General features: G+C 47.8%; 1 protein-coding gene across 2 annotated transcripts in view; it reads left to right on the forward strand.

The window, feature by feature from the left end:
• NUP85 (nucleoporin 85) overlaps positions 1-23,881 on the forward strand; it is a 43,837-nt gene that overhangs the window by 19,717 nt on the left and 239 nt on the right. For both annotated transcript variants that reach the window (XM_039476675.2, XM_039476677.2), the window contains 14 exons: positions 458-501; positions 3,514-3,583; positions 5,850-5,971; positions 15,542-15,676; positions 15,783-15,905; positions 16,140-16,271; positions 16,497-16,603; positions 19,819-19,902; positions 20,031-20,096; positions 20,294-20,445; positions 21,285-21,402; positions 21,492-21,592; positions 23,034-23,185; positions 23,478-23,579. In XM_039476675.2, coding sequence (XP_039332609.1) covers positions 458-501; positions 3,514-3,583; positions 5,850-5,971; positions 15,542-15,676; positions 15,783-15,905; positions 16,140-16,271; positions 16,497-16,603; positions 19,819-19,902; positions 20,031-20,096; positions 20,294-20,445; positions 21,285-21,402; positions 21,492-21,592; positions 23,034-23,185; positions 23,478-23,579 — 1,508 coding nt within the window. The remainder of the gene's footprint in view (positions 1-457; positions 502-3,513; positions 3,584-5,849; positions 5,972-15,541; positions 15,677-15,782; positions 15,906-16,139; positions 16,272-16,496; positions 16,604-19,818; positions 19,903-20,030; positions 20,097-20,293; positions 20,446-21,284; positions 21,403-21,491; positions 21,593-23,033; positions 23,186-23,477; positions 23,580-23,881) is intronic.

The raw sequence follows: 23,881 nt of genomic DNA on the forward strand, positions 1-23,881 counted from the left end.
GGTGGGCAGATCACAAGGTCAGGAGTTTGAGACCAGCCTGACAAACATGGTGAAACCCCGTCTCTACTAAATATAGAAAAATTAGCTGGGCATGTTGGTGTGTTCCTGTAATCACAGCTGCTCAGGAGGCTGAGGCAGGAGAATCCCTTGAACCTGGAAGGTGGAGGTTGCAGTGAGGCAAGACAGGATCACTGCACGCCAGCCTGAGACAGAGGGAGACTCCTTCTTAAAAAAAAATGAAGGAAGTGCCACTTGTAACTTGAGGGCCTTTGGTTTGAGAATTGAAAGGATATGAAGCATCAACAAAAAAAAATGCATGATTAGAAGAAATTATAATTTCTTTTAATTTTTATCATTAAAAGAAACAAAGGTTCAAGCCCTAGATCCTGGAATATTCAGCTGTGACAATAAGCCTGTGCATTCCATTGCTCACTTAAAATGTTTTGTGTTTTGTTAGTTGCTGCTAAAGATCCAGCCAGTGGCCGCCAGTACAGCAGCCAGGTAAGGGGAGTCACTACTGTTGTTTTAGCACCACTGTTTCCTGTGTCTTGGGCACTCACCTGGGGTGGCTTTACAGTTCCTGTTATGGTAGAAGTCTCTTCAGGTAGACGAGCAGCTCCTTTGGGTGACAGTGATCGTCTTGTCCTCTTCAAGGTCTAGCCCACAAGGAAATGCTTGTTAAATACTTGAGTGAATTTTTGGTTCCTTTTTTTTTTCTTTTTTTTTTTTTTGAGACAGAGAGTCTCGCTCTGTCACCCAAGCTGGAGTGCAGTGGCACGAACTCTGCTGACTGCAGCCTCCGCCTCCTAAGTTCAAGCAATTCTCCTGCCTCAACCACCCAAGTAGCTGGGATTACAGGTGTGCGCCACCAAGCCCAGCTAATTTTTGTATTTTTAGTGGAGATGGAGTTTCACCGTTGGCCAGGTTGGTCTTGAACTCCTGACCTCAGATGATCCACCCGCCTTGACCTCCCATAGTGCTGGGATTACAGACATGAGCCACCATGCCAGCCCTGAACGTTCAGTTCTTAGGGAACCTATATGTCCTGACCACATTGTGTTGAGGGGTCGTCACCCGAAATGCAGAGCTAATGTTGTGATATTACTGTTCGGTCTCATAAACACTACTGACTTCTTGAACTCAACTTTTTTTTTTTTTTTTTGAGACAGAGTTTCACTCTTGTTACCCAGGCTGGAGTGCAATGGCGCGATCTCGGCTCACCGCAACCTCCACCTCCTGGGTTCAGGCAATTCTCCTGCTTCAGCCTCCTGAGTAGCTGCGATTACAGGCACGCGCCACCATGCCCAGCTAATTTTTTGTATTTTTAGTAGAGACAGGGTTTCACCATGTTGACCAGGATGGTCTCTATCTCTTGTCCTAGTGATCCACCCGCCTTGGCCTCCCAAAGTGCTGGGATTACAGGCTTGAGCCACCGCACCCGGCAACATTTTTTTTTTTTTAAAGACAGTGTTTTTCTGTGTTGTCAAAGCTGGTCTTGAACTCCTGGACTCAAGTGATCCTCCTGCCTTTGTCTCCCAAAGTGTGGGGATTATAGGTGTGGGCTGCCACACCTGGCCAAACTCAACATTTTTACTGACTTGCAAGTTTCTCTACTTTAGTTGGAAGATGACTACAGTATCTTTTTCCTTAGTAGATGCTTTATGTTAAATACTTTAAAAAGTCAGTAGTGACTAGGCAGTAATTTACTGTCTCTGAAGTATTTTCCCCTTATGAACAAGTCATCATGGTGTCTCTGGACTGAAGGATGGTGGGGAAGGGAAGCCTGCATATTCTAAGGGCAAGGTCCAAGTCTGATTTATTTTGGGGTCTTGTATTGGGCTTTCCCATTAATAGATTATTTCCTAAACTTCAGTACTTGGAATACTAACTTCACAATTCTTGCTCTGCTACATGTTTCGTGTCATCCTCTGAATATTTTTCTAAATCTTGTCTCTTCCTTTTACTCAAATGAAGCCCCTTCCTAAACCATCAATTCATCAAGATTGGCTGGGCGCAGTGGCTCACGCCTGTAATCCCAGCACTTTGGGTGACCAAGGTGGGCAGATCACTTGAAGTAAGGAGTTCGAGACCAGCCTGGCCAATGTGGTGAAACTCTCCTTTTTTTTTTTTTTTTTTTTTTTTTTTTTTTGAGACGGAGTTTCGCTCTTGTTACCCAGGCTGGAGTGCAATGGCGCGATCTCAGCACACCGCAACCTCCGCCTCCTGGGTTCAGGCAATTCTCCTGCCTCAGCCTCCTGAGTAGCTGGGATTACAGGCACGCACCACCATGCCCAGCTAATTTTTTTGTATTTTTAGTAGAGACGGGGTTTCACCATGTTGACCAGGATGGTCTCGATCTCTTGACCTCGTGATCCACCCACCTCGGCCTCCCAAAGTGCTGGGATTACAGGCTTGAGCCACCGCGCCCAGCCTGAAACTCTCCTAAAAATACAAAATTTAGCCAGGTGTGTTGGCGTGTGCCTGTAATCCCAGCTACTTGGGAGACTGAGCCAGGAGAACTGCTTGAATCCTGGAGGCAGAGGTGGTAGTGAGTCATCACACCATGCACTCCAGCCTAGGTGACAGAGCGAGACTCAGTCTTTAAAAAAAAAAAAAAAGAAAGAAAAAAGCTGGGCGGGGTGGCTTACCCTTATAATCCCAGCACTTTGGGAGGCTGAGGAGGATGGATCACCTGAGGTCAGGAGTTCAAGACCAGCCTGGCCAACATGGTGAAACCCCATCTCTACTGAAAATACATACAAAAAATTAGCCAAGTATTGTGGTGGATACCTGTAATCCCAGTTATTCAGGAGGCTGTGGCAGGAGAATCGCTAGAACCCAGGAGGCGAAGGTTGCAGTGAGCCGAGATTGCACCATTGCATTCTTGCCTGGGCAACAAGAGCGAAACTCTGTCTCCCAGCAAAAAAAAAAAAAAAAAAAAAATCATTGGTGACATGTGAGTTATATTTTTTTTCTCTTTTTAAATTTTGAGACAGGATCTCACTCTTGCCCAGGCTGGAATGCAGTGGCATGATTACGGCTCACTGCAGACTTAACTTCCTGGACTGAAGTTATCTCCCACCTCAGCCTCCTGAGGAGTTGAGATTACAGAGATATGCCGCTACACTTGGCCAATGTTTGTATTTTTTGTTGTGACAAGATCTTGCCCTGTTGCTCAGGCTGGTCTTGAACTCTTAGACTTTAGTATTCCACCTTCCTTGGCCACCCAAAGTGCTGGGATTACAGGCCTGAGCCACTGTACCTGGCCAAGTTATTTTTGTAATGCATAGTAAAATACAATCACAGCCACTAAAACAAAATGTTAGTTTCCATCCCACCACCTAACATCCTTGCACTGGCTTCCCTGTGGGAAATCCTCCTGGAGGATTTCAGTAACTGTAGGGTGAAGGAATAACTGTCAGCAGAGTCAAGGCCTGCTTCATCCCTTGGCTCTGAGAGCAAAGCTCAGGAATGATTTCAGGTGAAACCTGTCTCCATTTCTTCCGTACTTAGGTCTCCATTTTGTCAGCAATGGAGCTCATCTGGAACCTATGTGAGATTCTTTTTATTGAAGTGGCCCCAGGTAAGCATAAAATAATCTTGCCATAACATCAAAGGTGTCCCCTGCCATCTTCTGCTCTTTCCTCACCTTTCCTGTGCATGGTGATGAGTGTTTTATTCCTGAGAATGTTTTTTCCAGTGCTTTTCATCATTATGACCACCTGAAATCGTCAGAAAACTCCCAAAGAAACCCGACATTTTGTCCAAGCAGTATGCAGAGTGCCTCCTAGAAACCTAAAACACTAGGCAGATTACCCCTGACAAGTACTGAGAAATACTAAACTAGTGTGTGAAAGGAGTGGTCAGTGCATCATGGACTGGCCAAGCTTAAGAAAGTTTTATGGGCCGGGCGCGGTGGCTCAAGCCTGTAATCCCAGCACTTTGGGAGGCCGAGGTGGGTGGATCACGAGGTCAAGAGATCGAGACCATCCTGGTCAACATGGTGAAACCCCATCTCTACTAAAAATACAAAAAATCAGCTGGGCATGGTGGTGTGTGCCTGTAATCCCAGGTACTCAGGAGGCTGAGGCAGGAGAATTGCCTGAACCCAGGAGGCGGAGGTTGCGGTGAGCCGAGATCGCACCATTGCACTCCAGCCTGGGTAACAAGAGCGAAACTCTGTCTCAAAAAAAAAAAAAAAAAAAAAAAAGAAAGTTTTATGGATGTGGGATGGGATTAGGTTGTGGGGTGCAAAGTTATGTTGGGAATTCCGTCACTAATAATTGGGATAGGGTAACTCTGTATGTTAACTCTTGACAATGGGAATTTTTCTGTTGATCTTTTTTTTTTTTTTCTTTTGAGATGGAGTCTTGTTCTGTTGCCCTTGCTGGAGTGCAGTGGCTTGATCTCAGCTCACTGCAACCTCTGCCTCCTGGGTTTAAGCCATTTTGCTGGCTCAGCCTCCCAAGTAGCCAGGATTACAGGCACACCCCACCACACCCGGCTAATTTTTTTTGTACTTTTAGTAGAGATGGGGTTTCACCATGTTGGTCAGGCTGGTCTTGAACTCCTGACTTCAGACGATCTGCCTACCTTGGCCTCCCAAAGGACTGGGATTACAGGCGTGAGCCACCGAGCCCCGCCTTCTGTTGATCTTGAATTTAATTTTGGTCAGTATAGTGTTGTGGCCTGAATGAGGTTTCTGTGAATCTGCTGCAGCTTTTTTTGCATTTCTTTTAAGGATTTAATTTTGCTCTTTTCCATAAATGAGTAGTAATCCCAGTGCAGCCCTAGTATTTTACTCATACTCTTGCTAAAGAACTGAGGAACTTAAGGCTGGGCACGGTGGCTCACGCCTCTAATCCCAGCACTTTGGGAGGCTGAGGCGGGTGGATCACGAGATCGGGAGATCAACACTGACCTTGTAGAGAGGAAATTTTGCCATGTTGCCCAGGCTGTTGAACTCTTGAGCAGTCTGCCCACCTTGGCCTTCAAAAATGCTGGGATTATAGGCATGACTCACCATGCCTGGTTTGGCCAATTTTTAAGTTTTTTTGTAGAGATGGGGTCTCCCTGTGTTGCCCAGGCTAGTCTAAAACTCCTGGGCTCAAGCCATCTGCCTGCCTCAGCCTCCCAAAGTGTTGGGATTATAGACAAGAGCCACCTTGCCCGGCCATATGTTTTTTGTTTGTTTTGTGTTTTGAGACAGAGTCTCACTTGTCTCCCAGGCTGGAGTGCAGTGGTGCAATCTCTGCTCACTGCAACCTCTGCCTCACTGGTTCAAGCAATTCTGCTTCAGCCTCCTGAGTAACTTTAATTATAGGCATGCAGCATGACACTCGGCTAATTTTTATATTTTTAGTAGAGACGGTTTCACCATGTTGGCCAGGCTGATCTCGAACTCCTCAGCTCAAATGATCCACCCGCCTTAGCCTCCCAAGTGCTAGCATTACAGGTGTGTGCCCCCAGGCCCCCGGCCATATGTTTTTATCATCATTGTATACCTAGCTGTTTGCTAGTCAGTATTAGTTCCTAAACAGCCTTTACTTGTGTAGCCATTGAGTATTTGGGAAGAATCTGGAGTGTGGGGTGGTGAGGTCTGCATTCCATGTTCACCCCTTTCTGGGGTCAAAGTTTGAGCTGCCTGGCACAGAGGGAGTATTTGGTGAAAGTGCATTTGCTTTTTTCTAGCATAGTCCTTCATTCAGGACCACGTGTGTGACTGCTTAAAGGGGATAAACCTATGTAGTCAGCTTGTCTGCCTTAACGTTCTCTGTTCTTTGGATAAAGTGGAACTTGCTGCAGATGAAGCTGAGGCTTTTGTGTGTGATGAGAGTCTCTCCTCCCAGCTGGCCCTCTCCTCCTCCACCTCCTTGACTGGGTCCGGCTCCACGTGTGCGAGGTGGACAGTTTGTCGGCGGATGTTCTGGGCAGTGAGAATCCAAGCAAACACGAGAGCTTCTGGAACTTGGTAAGGCAGGCTGAGCCGCCACCTCCCACCGTGTGTCCTCCTGTCCCTGGTCCTGTTGGGTGGGTCTGAGGACACCCACCGAGCCTCCAACAGTAGGCTGGCTTTTGGAGTCTGTTACTATGGAGACTCTCTAAAATTTTTTCTTCCCTGCTCTATGGGAGAGTCTAAAACTGAGGTACCGTATAAGAAAAATAAGGCTTTGAAGACTTTCCAGGGTAAAAGGAAATTTGATTTATTTGTGGATCTAAGAGAACACACAAAAAGTAATACAAAAGTTTTTTTTTTTTTTGGAAACAGGATCTTGGCTGGGTGCAGTGGCTCATGCCTGTAATTGCAGCCAGCACTTTGGGAGGCCAAGTCAGGAATCACATGAGCCCAAGAGTTTGAATTAGCCTGGGTAGTAAAGTGAGACCCCCATCTCAAAATAAATAACAGTATGAAAGAAAAAACAGTCTCTGTTGCCCAGGCTGTTGTGTAGTGCTGTGATCTTTCTCACTGCAACCTCTGCCTCCTGTGTGGTCCTACCACCTCAGCTTCCCAAGTAGCTGGGACCACAGGTGCAAGCCATCATGCCTGGCTAATCATAGAAAACCAGTTGATAGGGGCTGGGGTGCATGGCGGGGGCGGGGGGGGGGGGCTTTTGATGTAAATGAGCTTGCAGGTTACTTTGGATTGTCAGTTTGGAAGTCGCCATGTGGTATATGTGTATATGGATATATTATCTATGTGTTAGTTATTTCCATTCATCTTTGCTTACTTACCCAATTGGAAGGTAGCAAGGAGGAGATTACTAGTTGACTGGGTAATGGAAGATTGACTAAACTTAGAAAACCTGAAATTGGGGACCAGGCGTGGTGGCTCATGCCTCTAATCCCAGCACTTTGGGAGGCTGAGGCGGGTGGATCACCTGAGATCGGGAGTTCCAGACCAGCCTGACCAACATGGTGAAACCCTGTCTCTACCAAATTCAAAAAATTAGCCGGGTGTGGTGGCGCATGCCTGTAATTCCAGCTACTCGGGAGGCTGAGGCAAAAGAATCACTTGAATCCCGGATGGGGAGGTTGCGGTGAGCTGAGATCATGCCATTGCACTCCAGATTGGGCAACAAGAATGAAACTCTGTCTCCAAAAAAAAAAAAAAAATTAGCTGGGCATGGTGGCACATGCCTGTAGTCCCAGCTCCTTGGGAGGCTGAGGCAGGAGAATCACTTGAATCTGGGAGGGGTATGTTGCAGTGAGCTGAGGTCATGCCATTGCACTCCAGCCGGGTGTCAGAGCGAGACTCCATCTCAAGAAAAACAAAACAAAAAAAAACCCTGAAATCGAGAACGGATTGTGAGGACGAAAAGAAAAGAAAACCTGGAATTCAAGTAAGGAGTTGTTACCTTTGGGGCTGTTTCTAGGCCTTATAATGCTGGGAGATAAGTGCAGGTAAGGGGAGTGCCTTCATTCAGGAAGTATTGGGCCAAATGTTTGACTTTGATTGGTTTGCTAAGGTTTGTTGTTGTTTAGAGACAGGGTCTCACTTGTGCCCTGGGCTGGAGTGCAGTGGTTTGATCACAGCACATTGCAGCTTTGATTTCCTGGGCTCAAGTGATCCTCACACCTCAGCCTCCTGAGTGGTTGGGAGTACAGGCACACACCACCATGCCTGGCTAGTTTTATTTTTTGTAGAGATGAGGTCTCACTATATTACCCAGCCTGGTCTTGAACTCCTAGGCTCAAGCAGTCCTCCCACCTTGGCCTCCCTAAGTGTTGGGATTGTAAGTGTGAGCCACCATGCTTGGTCATTCACTGAGTATTTATTGAGTCCTTGACAAGGCACCAAGGAGACAACCATGACTAAAACAGACAAAGATTCCTGCCTTTATGGAGTTTATATCCTGTGTCTGGAGACAGAACAGCAACATATAGGCCAGTACTATGCATCCTGGCACATAGTGAAGTACTCTGGCAAGGAGCCAAGAAGGGAGGGGAGGCTTCGAGTGCTGGAGGGGCATCAAAGAAGGCTTCCCTCATGAGGGATTTGAGGTGAGACCTGAAGGAGGTGAGGAGAACTAGGCTGAAGAAAGCATTCCAGGCCAGGCGTGGTGGCTCACACCTGTAATCCAAGCACTTTGGAAGCCAAGACAGGTGGATCCACCTGAGGTTGGAAGTTTAAGACCAGACTGACGTACATGGTGAAATTCTGTCTTTATATTAAAAAAAAAAAAAAAAAAAAAGGGCCGGGCGCGGTGGCTCAAGCCTGTAATCTCAGCACTTTGGGAGGCCGAGGTGAGTGGATCATGAGGTCGAGAGATCGAGACCATCCTGGTCAACATGGTGAAACCCCATCTCTACTAAAAAAAAATACAAAAGATTAGCTGGGCATGGTGGTGCATGCCTGTAATCCCGGCTACTCAGGAGGCTGAGGCAGGAGAATTGCCTGAACCCAGGAGGCGGAGGTTGCAGTGAGCCGAGATCGCACCATTGCACTCCAGCCTGGGTAACAAGAGTGAAACTCCGTCTCAAAAAAAAAAAAAAGAGGCCGGGCGCGGTGGCTCAAGCCTGTAATCCCAGCACTTTGGGAGGCTGAGGCGGGTGGATCACGAAGTCAAGAGATCGAGACCATCCTGGTCAACATGGTGAAACCCCGTCGCTACTAAAAATACAAAAAATTAGCTGGGCATGGTGGCGTGTGCCTGTAATCCTAGCTACTCAGGAGGCTGAGGCAGGAGAATTGCCTGAACCCAGGAGGCGGAGGTTGCGGTGAGCCGAGATCGCGCCGTTGCACTCCAGCCTGGGTAACAAGCGAAACTCCGTCTCAAAAAAAAAAAAAAAAAAAAAAAAAAGAAAGCATTCCAGTTAGCAAGGCCTGCAGATGCTGTGTTGTAGAGGCAGGGTGGAGCAGGGAGGCTGTGCTGGGTCCTATGAGCTGGGTAGGAGGTAGTAGGGATGAGTTGAGGAGATAAAGACAGAGAGATATCTGGCCAGGTGTGAGAGAGCCCCCTGGGCTGTCACCGAGACTTTAGCTTTTTGCAGCCTGCATAGCAGGGTGGCTAACATGGTCTGTGGTGCCACACCGCCTGGGTTAACATTCCAGCTCTGCCTTTTACTAGCTGTAAAGTTTGTTTGTTTTTTTTGGGCACAGAGTCCACTTTGTTGCCCAGGCTGGAGTGCAGTGGCATGGTCTTGGCTGACAGCAACCTCTGCCTCCAGGGTTCAAACAATTCTGCCTCAGCCTCCCAAGTAGCTGGGACTACAGGCACAGCACTCCATGACCAACTAATTTTTTTTATTTTTAGTAGAGACAGGGTTTCACCATGTTGGCCAGACTGGTCTTTAACTCCTGAACTCAAGTGATCTTCCTGCCTTGGCCACACCCCCAAATTATTTTTATTTTTATTTATTTAATTTGTGAGGTAGAGTCTCACTTTGTTGCCCAGGCTGGAGTGCCGTGGCACAATCTTGGCTCACTGCAACCTCTGCCTCTCAGGTTCAAGTGATTCTCCATCTCAGCCTCCCGAGTAGCTGGGATAACAGGTGCCTGCCATCTTGCCTGGCTAATTTTTGTATTTTTAGCAGAGATAGGGTTTTGTCATGTTGGCCAGGCTAGTCTGGAACTCCTGACCTCAGGAGATTCGCCTGCTTCGGCCTCCCAAAGTGCTGGGATTACAAGCCTGAGCCACTACACCCAACCTAATTTTTTTATTTTTTGAACTCCTGGGTTCAAGCAGTCCTCCTGCCTTGGCGTTCCAATGTGTTGGAACACTGTGCCCGGCCACTAACTGTGAGATATTGAGTGAGCTACTTAAGGGCTTTAAGTGTCCTTATCTGTCCAGTGGAGATAATACCCGTCCCATGGGGCTGTTGTGATCATTAGTTAAGGGACATAAATGTGGGTGAAGTAGTTAACATGGTTGATACACAGTAAAAGCTAGTCTTTTACTTCTTTTTTTTTTTTTTGAGATGGAGTCTAGCTCTGGCTAGACTGCATGGCTGGCGTGCAGTGGTGCCATTTTGGCTCACTGCAACCTCTACCTCCCAGGCTTAAGTGATTCTCCCGCCTAAGCTTCCTGAGTAGATGGGATTACAGGCGCCTGCCACCATGCCCAGCTAATTTTTGTGTAGAGAGGGGGTTTCACTGTGTTGGCCAGGCTGGTCTCAAACTCCTGACCTCGTGATCTGCACGCGTAGGCCTCCCAAAGTGCTGGGATTACAAGCATGAGCCCCCGAGCCGGGCCTTTTTTTTTTTTCTTTTCTCGCCATATTGGCCAGGCGGGTCTCGAACTCCTGACCTCGTTTTTTTTTTTTTTTTTTTAAAGATGGGGTTTCTTTTTTTCTTTTTTCTTTTTTTTTTTTTTGAGACGGAGTTTCGCTCTTGTTACCCAGGCTGGAGTGCAATGGCGCAATCTCGGCTCACCGCAAACTCCTCCACCTGGGCTCAGGCAATTCTCCTGCCTCAGCTTCCTGAGTAGCTGGGATTACAGGCACGTGCCACCATGCCCAGCTAATTTTTTGCACTTTTAGTAGAGACGGGGTTTCACCATGTTGACCAGGGTGGTCTCGATCTCTCGACCTCGTGATCCACCCGCCTCGGCCTCCCAAAGTGCTGGTATTACAGGCTTGAGCCACCACGCCCGGCTAAAGACGGGGTTTCACCAAGTTGGTCAGGCTGGTTTTGAACTCCCAACCTCGGGTGATCTGCCTGCCTTTGCCTCCAAAGTACTTGGATTACAGGCGTGAGCCACTACGCCTGGCCCTCTTTTTTTTTTTTTTTTTTTTTGACAGTTTTGCTCTTGTTGCCCAGGCTGGAGTACAATGGCGTGATCTTGGCTCACTGCAACCTCCACCTCCTGGGTTCGAGCGATTCTTCTGCCTCAGCCTTTCAAGTTGCTGGAATTACAGGCACGCGCCACTATGCCGCATATTTTGTATTTTTAGTAGAGATGGGGTTTCTCCATGTCGGTCAGGCTGGTCTCGAACTCCTGACCTCAGGTGATCCACCCGCCGCTGCCTCCCAGAGTGCGGGGATTACAGGTGTCAGCCACCATGCCAGGCTGCTAATCTTTTACTTCTAAACCAGATGGGTGAGGGGACATTGGAGAGCTGAACAAAGGAATTCCGGGATGTTACTTAGGTTCCCAAAGGCTGTCCTGGCTGCCGTGTTGAGAATATAGTGAGGATGGGAACAGGCCAGTCTGGATACTGCTGTACTAAGCCAGGCAAAAGATGTTGGTGGTGGAGGGTAGATAAGTTTGAAGAGAGTTTATGGTTTGCTGATGGATTGATTTGATGTGGGCATGCAAGAAATAGACGAATGTGGGAAGATGAGGTTGGTGAGTTGGAGGCAAACTGGTGTTTAATTTTAGACATGTTAATGTTTCTCTGTCGTGTGTTTATTTTTTTGAGACAGAGCCTCTTGCCCAGGCTGGAATGCAGTGGTTGGATCACAGCCCAGTGCAGCCTTGACCTTCTAGGCTCAGGTGATCCCTCCAACTCAGCCTTCCAAGTCACTAGGACTACAAAGGCGTGCCATCATGCCTGGCTTTTTTTTTTTTTTTTTTTTTTTTTTTTGAGATGGAGTTTCGCTCTTGTTACCCAGGCTGGAGTGCAATGGCGCGATCTCGGCTCACCGCAACCTCTGCCTCCTGGGTTCAGGCAATTCTCCTGCCTCAGCCTCTTGAGTAGCTGGGATTACAGACACGTGCCACCATGCCCAGCTAATTTTTTTTTGTATTTTTAGTAGAGACTGGGTTTCACCATGTTGACCAGGATGGTCTCGATCTCTTGACCTCGTGATCCACCCGCCCTGGCCTCCCAAAGTGCTGGGATTACAGGCTTGAGCCACCGCGCCCGGCCCCTTAATTTTTGTATTTTTAATGAGACAGGGTTTTGCCATGTTGTTCAGGCTGGTCCCAAACTCTTAAGCTCAAGCTACTTGGGAAGCTGAGGCAGGAAGATCACTTGAACCCAGGACACAGAGGTTGCAGTGGATGAAGATCATGCCAATGCACTAGAGCCTGGCAACAGAGTAAGACTCCATCTCAAAAAAAAAAAAAAAGCCTATTTGAGATCCAAGTGGAGATGTTGACTAAGTACATGGATATATAAGGCTGGAATTCAGAGAAGGAAGTTTGGGCTAGAGAGGAAAAGTTGGGAGTTACCAGTATGTGTATGTATATATACTTGTGATTTTTTTTTTTTTTTTGGAACAGACTTTTGCTGTTGCCCAGGCTGGAGTGCAGTGGCACAGCCTCAGCTTACTGCAACTGATACCTCCTGGGTTCAAGTGATTCTCCTGCCTCAACTTCCCAAGTAGCTAGGATTACAGGTTCCCACCACCATGTCCAGCTAAATTTTTTTGTAGTATTGGTAGAGACAGGGTTTCACGATGTTGGCCAGGGTGGTCTCAAACTGCTGATTTTAGGTGATCTGCCTGCCTTGGCTTCCCAGAGTGCTGGGATTATAGGCGTGAGCCACTATGCCTGGCCTATTTGTGATTTTTTTTTTTTCTTTTTTTTTTAGTGTGGTTTGTAGTAAAAATTGTACTTTGTATATTTTACATATATATGTGTATAAATATATATGTATATATTTATACATATATATGTATACATATGTATATGTGTATATACACACACATATGTAAAAATATACAAAGTATAATAGATATAGCCTGTACAACTATATATATATATATAGTTGTATAGGTGATTGTTTTATTTGTGGTAGTTACGGCTTATGAAGTTGCCTTAAATACTGAATTATAGAACATTGAACTATCGTTCCTAGGAGAATACAGGATTAGGTTTCTGCAAGCCTCTGGTCACATTTTGTTCCACCAGTCAACATATAACCGATCACTTGTTTTATGTGTGTATCTGTTCAGAGACAACTTATTTGACATGTATTGTTGATTCATTAACAATGAACTCAGGGCCAACAGCACTATAATTAGTGCTTGAATGAAGCTTACATAACACCTCCCATAGTTCTTGCACTTAGCAACACTAGAAAGCACTTCGGTATTACATTTGGGGGTCCAACAATATGTGCAGAAATGAAAAAAATGGGCCGGGCGCGGTGGCTCAAGCCTGTAATCCCAGCACTTTGGGAGGCCGAGGCGGGTGGATCACAAGGTCAAGAGATCAAGACCATCCTGGTCAACATGGTGAAACCCCGTCTCTACTAAAAATACTAAAAATTAGCTGGGCATGGTGGCGTGTGCCTGTAATCCCAGCTACTCAGGAGGCTGAGGCAGGAGAATTGCCTGAACCCAGGAGGCGGAGGTTGCGGTGAGCCGAGATCACGCCATTGCACTCCAGCCTGGGCAACAAGAGCGAAACTCCGTCTCAAAAAAAAAAAAAAAAAAAAAAAAGAAATGAAAAAAATGTGGCACTAACTGCATCACGATAAAGCTTTGTTTAGTGTGTATCAAGCAACTCAAAATTCTTGCAACTCTACATGTCTGCAAATTTTTATTTGAAAGTACCCACAAATATTGATTTGGGGGTTACAAATAAAAGAGGCAAATTTATAGATAAAGACTCAATAGTGCTGGGTGTGTTGGCTCATCCCTATAATCCCAGCACTTTGGGAGGCCAAGGTGGGTGGATCACCTCAGGTCGGGAATTCGAGACCAGCCTGACCAACATGGAGAAAAGCACAAAATTAACTGGGCGTGGTGGCACATGCCTGTAATCTCAGCTTCTTGGGAGGCTGAGGTAGGAGAATCACTTGAACCCTGGAGGCGGAGGTGTCCGTGAGCTAAGATCATGCCATTGCACTCCAGCCTGGGCAACAAGAGCTAAACTCCATCTCAAAAACAAAAACAAAAACAAAAACCCGACTGAACAATGAGGACTGTTTGCATTGAGTGTATTTATTTAGTCATACATATTTATATTTGAACTGAAACTTTTATGAACCATTTTATTTAATGCATTGATTTTTTTACTTCATTTTAATTTTTTTCAAACAAAACTTGTCACATATTTATTATCGAACCAACCTGGCAGTGCAGAGCTTGTAATCGAGAAAAACCACTTTTTCAACAAAATATGTCCACCTCTCCAAATAGTGGTGACAGTTTCAGTTTGCTGTGATGATAGTCTTATGTGCCGAATCTCATGTGTAATTCCTGATGGACCCAGCTTGGTTCTTCTTCAGTCTCTCCTCTTGGAGTTGTAGCTAATTGTATTACCCGTTTTTTTTTTGCTTTGTTTTGTTTTGAGACGGAGTCTCATTCTGTTGCCCAGGCTGGAGTGCAGTGGCTTTATCTCTGCCTCCTGGGTTCAAATGATTCTCCTGCCTCAGCCTCCCGAGTAGCTGAGACTATGGACAGGCAAGTGCCACCATGCCTGGCTAATTTTTTTGTATTTTTAGTAGAGATGGGGTTTCACCATATTAACCAGGATAGTCTCAACTTCTTACCTCGTGATCTACCCGCCTCAGCCTCCCAAAGTGCTGGGATTACAGGTGTGAGCCACCGTGCCTCGCCCTGTATTATCAGTTTTAATCTGACTTCACTGGATAATGGGACGATTTTGCTGTTGTTTCTTGGCCAGGAATTGCATGATCCTGAAAGTTTTTTGAGAAGACTGTGGGAGAAATAATCAACAGTACACACCATGATAATGGAGAAGGGGTGAGGGGAAGCGAATAGAGGAACATGTTTTTCTGTTTTGTTTTGTGGGTTTTTTGTTTTGTTTTGTTTTGAGACGGAGTTTCGCTCTTGTTACCCAGGCTGGAGTGCAATGGCGCGATCTCGGCTGACTGCAACCTCTGCCTCCTGGGTTCAGGCAATTCTCCTGCCTCAGCCTCCTGAGAAGCTGGGATTATAGGCATGCGCCACCATGCCCAGCTGATTTTTTGTATTTTTTTTTTTTTTTTTTCAGTAGAGACGGGGTTTCACCATGTTGACCAGGATGGTCTCGATCTCTTGACCTCATGATCCACCCGCCTCGGCCTCCCAAAGTGCTGGGATTACAGGCTTGAGCCACCGCGCCCGGCCGTTTTTTTTTTTTTTTTTTTTTTTTGAGACAGAGTCTTGCTCTGTTGCCCAGGCTAGAGCACAGGGGTGCAATCTCGGCTCACTACAACCTCCGCCTCCCAGGTTCAAGCAGTTCTCTGCCTCAGCCTCCCAAGTAGGTGGGACAACAGGTGCCCATCACCAGACCAGTCTAATTTTTTTGTATTTTTAGTAGAGACAGAGTTTTACCATATTGGCCAGGTTGGTCTCAAACTCCTGACTTTGTGATCTGCCCACCTCAGCCTCCCAAAATGCTGGGATTACCGGCATGAGCTGCCACACCTGGCCTGTTTTATTTATTTTTAAAAAGCTGGTCACAGAGTATAATGGACTACTGCTGGCTGTTTGAAAAACGTGGTGAAGGTGGTAAAGCCATGAAATTGGATGTGATAGATTACTTCTAGAAAGAAAGAGCCTCATTCTTTCCAGGGCAGACTCAGGCACAAAGAAGCTTATGTCAGGAGTTAGACAGCCAAAGTGTGGAGTGAAGGGACTGGCCTCATGCCTCGGCAGGGCCAGGCCTCATGCCAGTGCTCATGGGCCCTGATCTCCTCCCAGGTGACCATCTTGGTGCTGCAGGGCCGGCTGGATGAGGCCCGACAGATGCTCTCCAAGGAAGCCGACACCAGCCCCGCCTCTGCAGGCATGTGCCGGATCATGGGGGAACTGATGAGGACAATGCCCATTCTCAGCGTACGTGGGGGCACTCTGCTGTTCTGGGTCCCAGGAGATGGGTGAGTCACTATAAATGTAAAGGGTTTGAGTGAGATGACGCCTCATGGCTGGTCTCTCTCCTTAGCCTGGGAACACCCAGACACTGACGGAGCTGGAGCTGAAGTGGCAGCACTGGCACGAGGAGTGTGAGCGGTACCTCCAGGACTGCACATTTGCCAGCAACCCTCACCTAGAGTCGCTCTGCAAGGTATGGGAGGCAGTTCAGGTTGCATCCACATTGGCTTTTTGTGGGGGCTGTGGCATCCAGTGCTGCAATGGCAAGAGCTTGGTCCTCCTTGGATAGGGCTGTCCATCGCTCTGCCATGATGGCGAGAGCTTTCAGACTAGTTAAAATCCAGTACCTTAGCTGAGAGCAGGAACATTATGAATAAGTTGCCCCTGAGAGCAGGACAGAGTTCAGCACAAATGTCTCTCTCCTCAGATCATGCTGGGAGATGAAGCTGCCTTGTTAGAGCAGAAGGAGCTTCTGAGTAACTGGTACCATTTCCTAGTGACTCGGCTCTTGTACTCTAATCCCACAGTAAAACCCATTGATCTGCAGTACTACGCCCAGGTGAGTGAGCTCTGAGTGGGCAAGGGGGGTGGGTAGGAGTCCTGGTGGCACCCTGATGGGTCATTCTCTTTTAATTCCTCTCTGAGGAACAGGAAGACCCTTTCCTTTGGCCCTTAATGAAAGAACACGGCACTGTTCTCTAGGTTTTCTTATACAGAAGCCCTACCTATTCCCTGAGTCTGTGTTTCCATCCTCGGGACTGAGTGTCTCATCACCTTTCCACAGTCCAGCCTAGACCTGTTTCTGGGAGGCGAGAGCAGCCCAGAACCCCTGGACAACATCTTGATGGCGGCCTTTGAGTTTGACATCCATCAAGTGATAAAAGAATGCAGGTAGGGTCTCCCCGCTACACTGTAACCATTTTTAGTTGTACACATATATATCACCACTATCTATTTCTAGAGTGGCCTGTTCCTTCCTTACCTTTTTTCCCTCAGACCTGCTATCTTAGTCCATCTCACGTTGCTCTTGAAGAATACCTGAGACCAGGTCATTTATAAAGAAAAAGATTATTTTCTCACAGTTCTGGAGGCTTGAAGTCCAAGGTCAAGGCATTGGCACTGTTGCTTGCTGGTGAGGGCTGCTCTCTGTTTCCAAGACGGCACCTGGAACACTGTGTTCTCTGTCATGTGGTGTTAGGACAAAAAGGGAACAAACTCCCTTCATCAAGTCCCTTTGTAAGGGCACCCAATCTCATTCATGAGGGAGGAGTCCTCCTGGCCTAATTACTTCTTAGAGTTCCTCCCTCTTAACAGTATCACATTGGCAAAACGGGTTTTAGACGGGATCCCTTCAAACCATAGAACCTGCTCCCTTGCTTGGCCTGACACAGGTAGATAATGGCTTCTCTCTGGATGAGCTTGGGGACTTTCTGGAGGCTTGAGGGCTACCATATATGTAACTGTTCCATTTCAGGGATGTTTATTTAAAGTAACATTGCAGGAGGGCCGGGCGTGGTGGCTCAAGCCTGTAATCCCAGCACTTTAGGAGGCTGAGGCGGGTGGATCACGAGGTCAAGAGATCGAGACCATCCTGGTCAACATGGTGAAACCCCGTCTCTACTAAAAATACAAAAAAATTAGCTGGGCATGGTGGCGCATGCCTGTAATCCCAGCTACTCAGGAGGCTGAGGCAGGAGAATTGCCTGAACCCAGGAGGCGGAGGTTGTGGTGAGCCGAGATCGCGCCATTGCACTCCAGCCTGGTAACAAGAGCGAAACTCCATCTCAAAAAAAAAAAAAAAAAAAAAAAAAAATTGCAGGAAATTACTTTGACATTTAAAATCTAGAAAAAGCCAGCAAGCCTGTTTCTTGACGACTAATGGACACATAGTCACCTTATGGGATGGCATGTTCCAACAGTCTCACTCCAGTGATGTGAGCTACCCGAACCATCAGGCTTGAGGATAGGTATCATTCAGAATTTCCAGCCCTCTCTCCAAAAGAGGGTGTTCTATCATTGCACTGAATCTTAAACAAGGCAGGAAAGGGTGTGTCAAACATAATGAATTAAAGGTAGAGCTTTCCAGAACTCTCCATATATGGTAAGTCAGAAAGAATATCTCCTTCCTTCTTGTGTACCCTGGATGGTGGGCAGTGCACTGAAGACTGCTGGGAAGGAGGGAAGTGGGTAATGCAGAAGACAGCCTTGATCAGATGTCAGATTCACCGACCTCAACTGGCTCTTTGTAAATCTGGGCATGGAAAGAGTTTCCTTCGCCCTATCTGGTCTTCTTGTTTTATGCAAAAGAAAGCCAGGACTTTGAGAAAATGATATTAGATTTGGGGAATAAAAAACAAGTTTTTTGTGTGTGTTTCTGGGGTTTTTTTGTTGTTTTTTTGAGATGGAGTTTTGTTCTTTTCACCCAGGCTGGAGTGCAATGGCGCAATCTTGGCTTACTGCAACCTCTGCCTCCTGGGTTCGGCCTCAGCCTTCCAAGTAGCTGGGATTACAGGTGTCCATCACCATGCCCAGTTATAATTTGCATTTTTCAATAGAGACAGGGTTTCACCATGTTGGCCAGGCTGGTCTGCAACTCCTGACCTCAGGTGATCTGTCCACCTTGGCCTCCCAAAGTGCTGGGTTAACAGGTGTAAGCCATCACGTCCTGCCAAGTTTTTTGTTTTGTTTGAGAAAGAGTCACTTTGTCACCCAGGCTGGAGAGCAGTGGAGTGATCTTGGCTCCACTGGATCTGCAGCCTCGACCTCCTGGGTTCAAGCGATCCTCTTGCCTCACCCTCCCATGTAGCTGGGACTATAGGCTGCTGGATACTGGATCCCTTTGGGAAGACAGCGGGTGCTGTCTCAGGCCTGCCTTCCACTTGCAGGTAGCTTTTGTGCAGGCTGAGGCTTTGGCTCCCTTAGCTTGAGTCCCCTATAGCCTTTTCACGGGCTTTTCTAATAGTTTCCCCGTTAGAAATTTGGGTCGCAACAGCTGTTTTGGGAAGCTGAGGTGTCCTTTTCCCTGACCCAGCTGACTCCTTCCCATTTTTTCCTGGCTTTATTGAGGTGTGATTAACAAATAAAGTATTATATATTTAAGGTGTACAACTTTTTTTCAGACAGCCTCGCCCTGTCACTTGGGCTGGAGTGCAGTGATGTAATCTTGGCTCATTGCAACCTCTGCCTCCTGAGCTCAAGCAATCCTTCAGCCTCAGCCTCCTGAGTAGCTGGAACCATAGGCACGCACCACCATGCCCAGCTAATTTTTGTATTTTTGGTGGAGACAGGGTTTTGCCATGTTGGCCAGGTTGGTCTCAAACTCCTAAGCCAAGTGATCCACCTGCCTCAGTCTCCCAAAGTGTTAGGAGTACAGGCAGGAGCCACCCGGTGCCTGGGCAAGGTTTACAACATGTTTTGATAGACATGTTTGATAGACACTGTGAAATTAAGCTAGTGAGCACACCTGTCACCTCATAAATTGACCCTTTTCATGTGGTGAGAACATTTAAAAGCTATTTTCTAGCTGGGTGTGGCAGCGCATGCCTGTAATCTCATCTACTCGCAAGGCAGAGGCATGAGAATTACTTGAAACTGGGAGGCAGAAGTTGCAGTAAGCCGAGATCTCGCCACTGCACTCCAGCCTAGGTGACAGAGCAAGATTCTGTCTCAAAAAATTAAAGAAACCAAACTACTTTCTGAGCATTTTTATTTTTGGAGATATGTTTGTTCTCTCTAACCCAATTTGGAGTGCAGTGGTGTGATCTCGGCTCACTGTAGCCTCTGCTTCCCAGGCTCAAGCAGTCCTCCCATCTCAGCTTCTCAAGTAGCTGGGAGTGCAGGTATGTGCCACCACACCTGGCTAACTTTTATATTTTTTGTAGAGATGGGGGTTTTGCCATGTTCCCCAGATTGATCTTGATCTCCTGGGCTCAAGTGATCTGCCTGCCTTGGCCTCCCAAAGTACTAGGATCATAGGCATGAGCTACCATCACGCCTGGCCCCATCTCTTTGAGGGACAGGACATGTGGGGTTATTCTCACCCCAACTCTTTTGAGATGCCACCTCTGGCCTGACTTTCCTTCTTGCCTTGGTGTCTGAATCTGCAGCATCGCCCTGAGCAACTGGTGGTTTGTGGCCCACCTGACAGACCTGCTGGACCACTGCAAGCTCCTCCAGTCACACAACCTCTAGTAAGTGGACTGGAGGCGCCAATCCTCCTTTTCTCATCACCAGTGCCTAGAAGGGAGGTTGGGCTGAGGAAGGGGGCCCTGAACAGGGCAGGCCAGGAGTCTTGGTCTTTTGTTACATTTTATTCCAGTTTTGGTTCCAACATGAGAGAGTTCCTCCTGCTGGAGTACGCCTCGGGGCTATTCGCTCATCCCAGGTAGGAAGGAACCCAGGTAGGAAGGGTGTGTGCTGTGCTGGGTGCTCTTCAGCATGTGGGTGTCATTGGAGCTTGGACTATTCTCTCTTAGTTGGCTCCCTAAAGGCTCTGGAAGGGTCAGTGGAGGGGAGCCTCAGGTGCCAGTCCCCAGAGCCACAAAGCAGCACCTCATGTCTGTCCTCCTTGGATCTCTGCAGCCTGTGGCAGCTGGGGGTGGATTACTTTGATTACTGCCCTGAGCTGGGCCGAGTCTCCCTGGAGTTACACATTGAGCGGATACCTCTGAACACTGAGCAGAAAGCCCTGAAGGTGCTGCGGATCTGTGAGCAGCGGCAGATGACTGAACAAGGTGAGCTGGCCCCACTCCCAGCCTAGTGTGTGGGACACAGAAGTCAGGAGACCCTGAGGTCATACTTTGTGCCTACCCTGCCTACCCCACGCCATCCCCGTCTTCCCCAGCCACATGGGAGAGGTGGAGCTATGGATGCCAAGAGGTAAGCTGAGAGATGGGATCATTATTTGGGAAGGACAAGAAAGCTAGGGATCCACTGGAACCCAGACAAAATCTACATGCCACCTGCAAAGGCCTGAGCTGCCTCTTCTCTCACACACTTGATTCCACGACGTCAAGGCTGGGGTTGGGGGCTGTTTCCCCGTCCAGGTGGGTTGCTATTGCTAGCTCAGCCTGACTCATTGGGGAAGCAGTGCTGGAGGTGGCTTCAGAAAAGCAGAGAGAGTGGAATGAGGATGACCAAGTCTGTCTCTTCCTTTCTCCCCTCACTTTTGATAAAAACATGAGTTATTACCCTACAGTTATTACCCAACTGCCTAGAGAGGCAGTTGCATGTTCACGACGATTTCTGAAAGCATATGGTATTCATGACCCACAGGAAGATGGGATTTGAGGCATTTGGAGAGGTAACGGAAGAGCTGACTTGTAGAGAGAAACAGAAATCCTCCTTTGCTGCCCCTGAAGCCACACACACTCACAGAGCCAGTCCTGCCATGATGGCCACTGACACTATTAATCAGCCCCAAAGTTTCCAGCTCTGCTGACTCAGCTGTGTTTAGAGCCCATAGAGAGGCTTTGGGGTGGAGTGAGGCTGTGAGGCCACTCCAGTTCCCACAGGGCTCAGGAATGGATTTGTGGGGTGAAAGTATTCACCGTTTCTCTTTTCCCCTGCAAAGTTCGCAGCATTTGTAAGATCTTAGCCATGAAAGCCGTCCGCAACAATCGCCTGGGTTCTGCCCTCTCTTGGAGCATCCGTGCTAAGGATGCCGCCTTTGCCACGCTTGTGTCAGACCGGTGGGTGCCACTGGTGTTGGCTTCCCAGGGACTGGGCGGATGAGGTAGGCTTGAGACTACTGCTCTGATCTCTGGGCCGGGTCTTGCAGGTTCCTCAGGGATTACTGTGAGCGAGGCTGCTTTTCTGATTTGGATCTCATCGACAACCTGGGGCCAGCCATGATGCTCAGTGACCGACTGACATTCCTGGGTGAGTCTCTGGGTTTTGTGGGCACAAGTGGGTAGTTGAGGAGATTGGAGGGATCACACCAGACTTCTCCCAGCACTTTCTTCCTATATTCCCATTGCATCAGTGGTCTCAGAAATGTCCTTGGTCATGCCTAGGATCATGAGTTTGGCTGTAACATCTCCTTAGTGCCTTTTTTCTTTTCCCCTTCCTCCCCCCCCTTCTCCCCTTTCTTCCTTTCTTTTCTGGTATCTTTCCTTCCTTTCTTTCCTTTTTTTCTGTCTTACACTGTGACCCAGGCTGCCAGGCTGGAGTACGGTGGTGTGATCTCAGCTCACTGCAACCTCCACCTCCCAACTTCAAGCAATTCTTGTGCCTCAGCCCCCCTCCTCCCCCACTAGCTGGGACTACAGGCATGTGGCATCACACCTGGCTAGTTTTTGTATTTTAGTAGAGACGGGGTTTCACCATGTTGGTCAGGCTGATCTCAAACTCTGGATCTCAGCTGATCTGCCCACCTTGGCCTCCCAAAGTGCTAGGATTACAGGCATGAGCCACTGTGCCTGGCCTAGTCAATCCCCCTTTTTGTTTTTGAGATGGAGTCTTGCTCTGTTGCCCAGGCTGGAGTGCAGTAGCATGATCTTGGCTCACCATGACTTCTGCTTCCCAGGTTCAAGTGATTCTCCTGCCTCAGCCTCCCAGGTAGCTGGGACTACAGGCACGTGCCACCATGCTCGGCTAATTTTTGTATTTTTAGTAGCAACGAGGTTTCACTATGTTGGCCAGGCTGGTCTCAGAACTCCTGACCTCGTGATCTGCCCACCTCGACCTCCCAGTGTGCTGGGATTACAGGCGTCAGCCATTGCGCCCGGTCGTCAGTCTCTTAACCCATGACTCTTTTTATGTATTTTGATGCTGACGTTTCCCCATATTTGACTCTTTGGAGTTCCTTCAAAGTCTGTTTTTTTTTTTTTTTTTTTTTTTTTTTTTGAGACGGAGTTTCGCTCTTGTTACCCAGGCTGGAGTGCAATGGCGCAATCTCGGCTCACCGCAACCTCCGCCTCCTGGGTTCAGGCAATTCTCCTGCCTCAGCCTCCTGAGTAGCTGGGATTACAGGCACGCGCCACCATGCCCAGCTAATTTTTTGTATTTTTAGTAGAGATGGGGTTTCACCATGTTGACCAAGATGGTCTCGATCTCTTGACCTTGTGATCCGCCTGCCTCAGCCTCCCAAAGTGCTGGGATTACAGGCGTGAGCCACCGTGCCCGGCTCAAAGTCTGTTTTGAACACTCTTGGTCTGCATCTCATTGGCCTGTTTGGAAACAGCTCTGGAAATATCTCCTGCTCGCTGGAGTGACTTGTCTGGGGTTTTTCATCTCGTTAGGGCCAGGGCGACTTTTGTAGGTGTCACTTGAACGATTTGGGGGAATATGCAGGTGACCTAGTGCTCTCGTTTTGCCATAGGAAAGTATCGCGAGTTCCACCGTGTGTATGGTGAGAAACGTTTTGCCGACGCAGCTTCTCTCCTTCTGTCCTTGATGACGTCTCAGATTGCCCCTCGGTCTTTCTGGATGACTCTGCTGACAGATGCGCTGCCCCTTTTGGAACAGAAACAGGTGAGGGTTGCAGCAGCGGTGGTTTGCTTTGCTTGTCAGTCCCTGCTGGAGCTTAGGTGTGTAGCTGTTGCCGATACACAGGTTTTCTCCCAGCTGTTCTGCCTGCGGGGATGTATTCCCCTCAGCACCCTCTCTGGAATTCCACACTCAAATGGGAAATATCGCTTAGTTTGAAATGAGGTCTTCTATACAAAGCACACTTTTTCCAGAGGGCATGAAAGGAAGAACGTCTGAACATGCGAACATGGGCCCTTGGCTGGGGAGCAGCCAAGCAAGGCAGTCTCTTTCCTAGGTGATTTTCTCAGCAGAACAGACGTATGAGCTGATGCAGTGTCTGGAGGACTTGACTTCAGGAAGACCCGTGCATAGAGGACCCGACACCCAGCAGTGCCAGGTCATTTTAACTTTTGGGTTGATGGTTCCACATGGAGGTGGGAAAAGGCTCCCTCTATCTTAGGCTCCCCTTCCCTCCAGAAACACTGGCTTCTATGTATACATGTGCTCGTTTCCCTTAACCTGTGTAATTCACACACCAACTTTTAGGAGAAAACGAGGGTTTCCAGTGTTCTTATCTCTACATTTTGTTCTTTCCTGTTCATTTCCAGTGTGGCCCTTTGGTACTGTTTTTATATTGATAATTTTCTGAAAGCTACTATGAATGTTAAAATGCCCTCCACCTGTGGATTAGCTAGAACC

This window comes from Saimiri boliviensis, chromosome 17 (assembly GCF_048565385.1).
Source record: "Saimiri boliviensis isolate mSaiBol1 chromosome 17, mSaiBol1.pri, whole genome shotgun sequence".
Lineage (NCBI taxonomy): Eukaryota > Metazoa > Chordata > Mammalia > Primates > Cebidae > Saimiri > Saimiri boliviensis.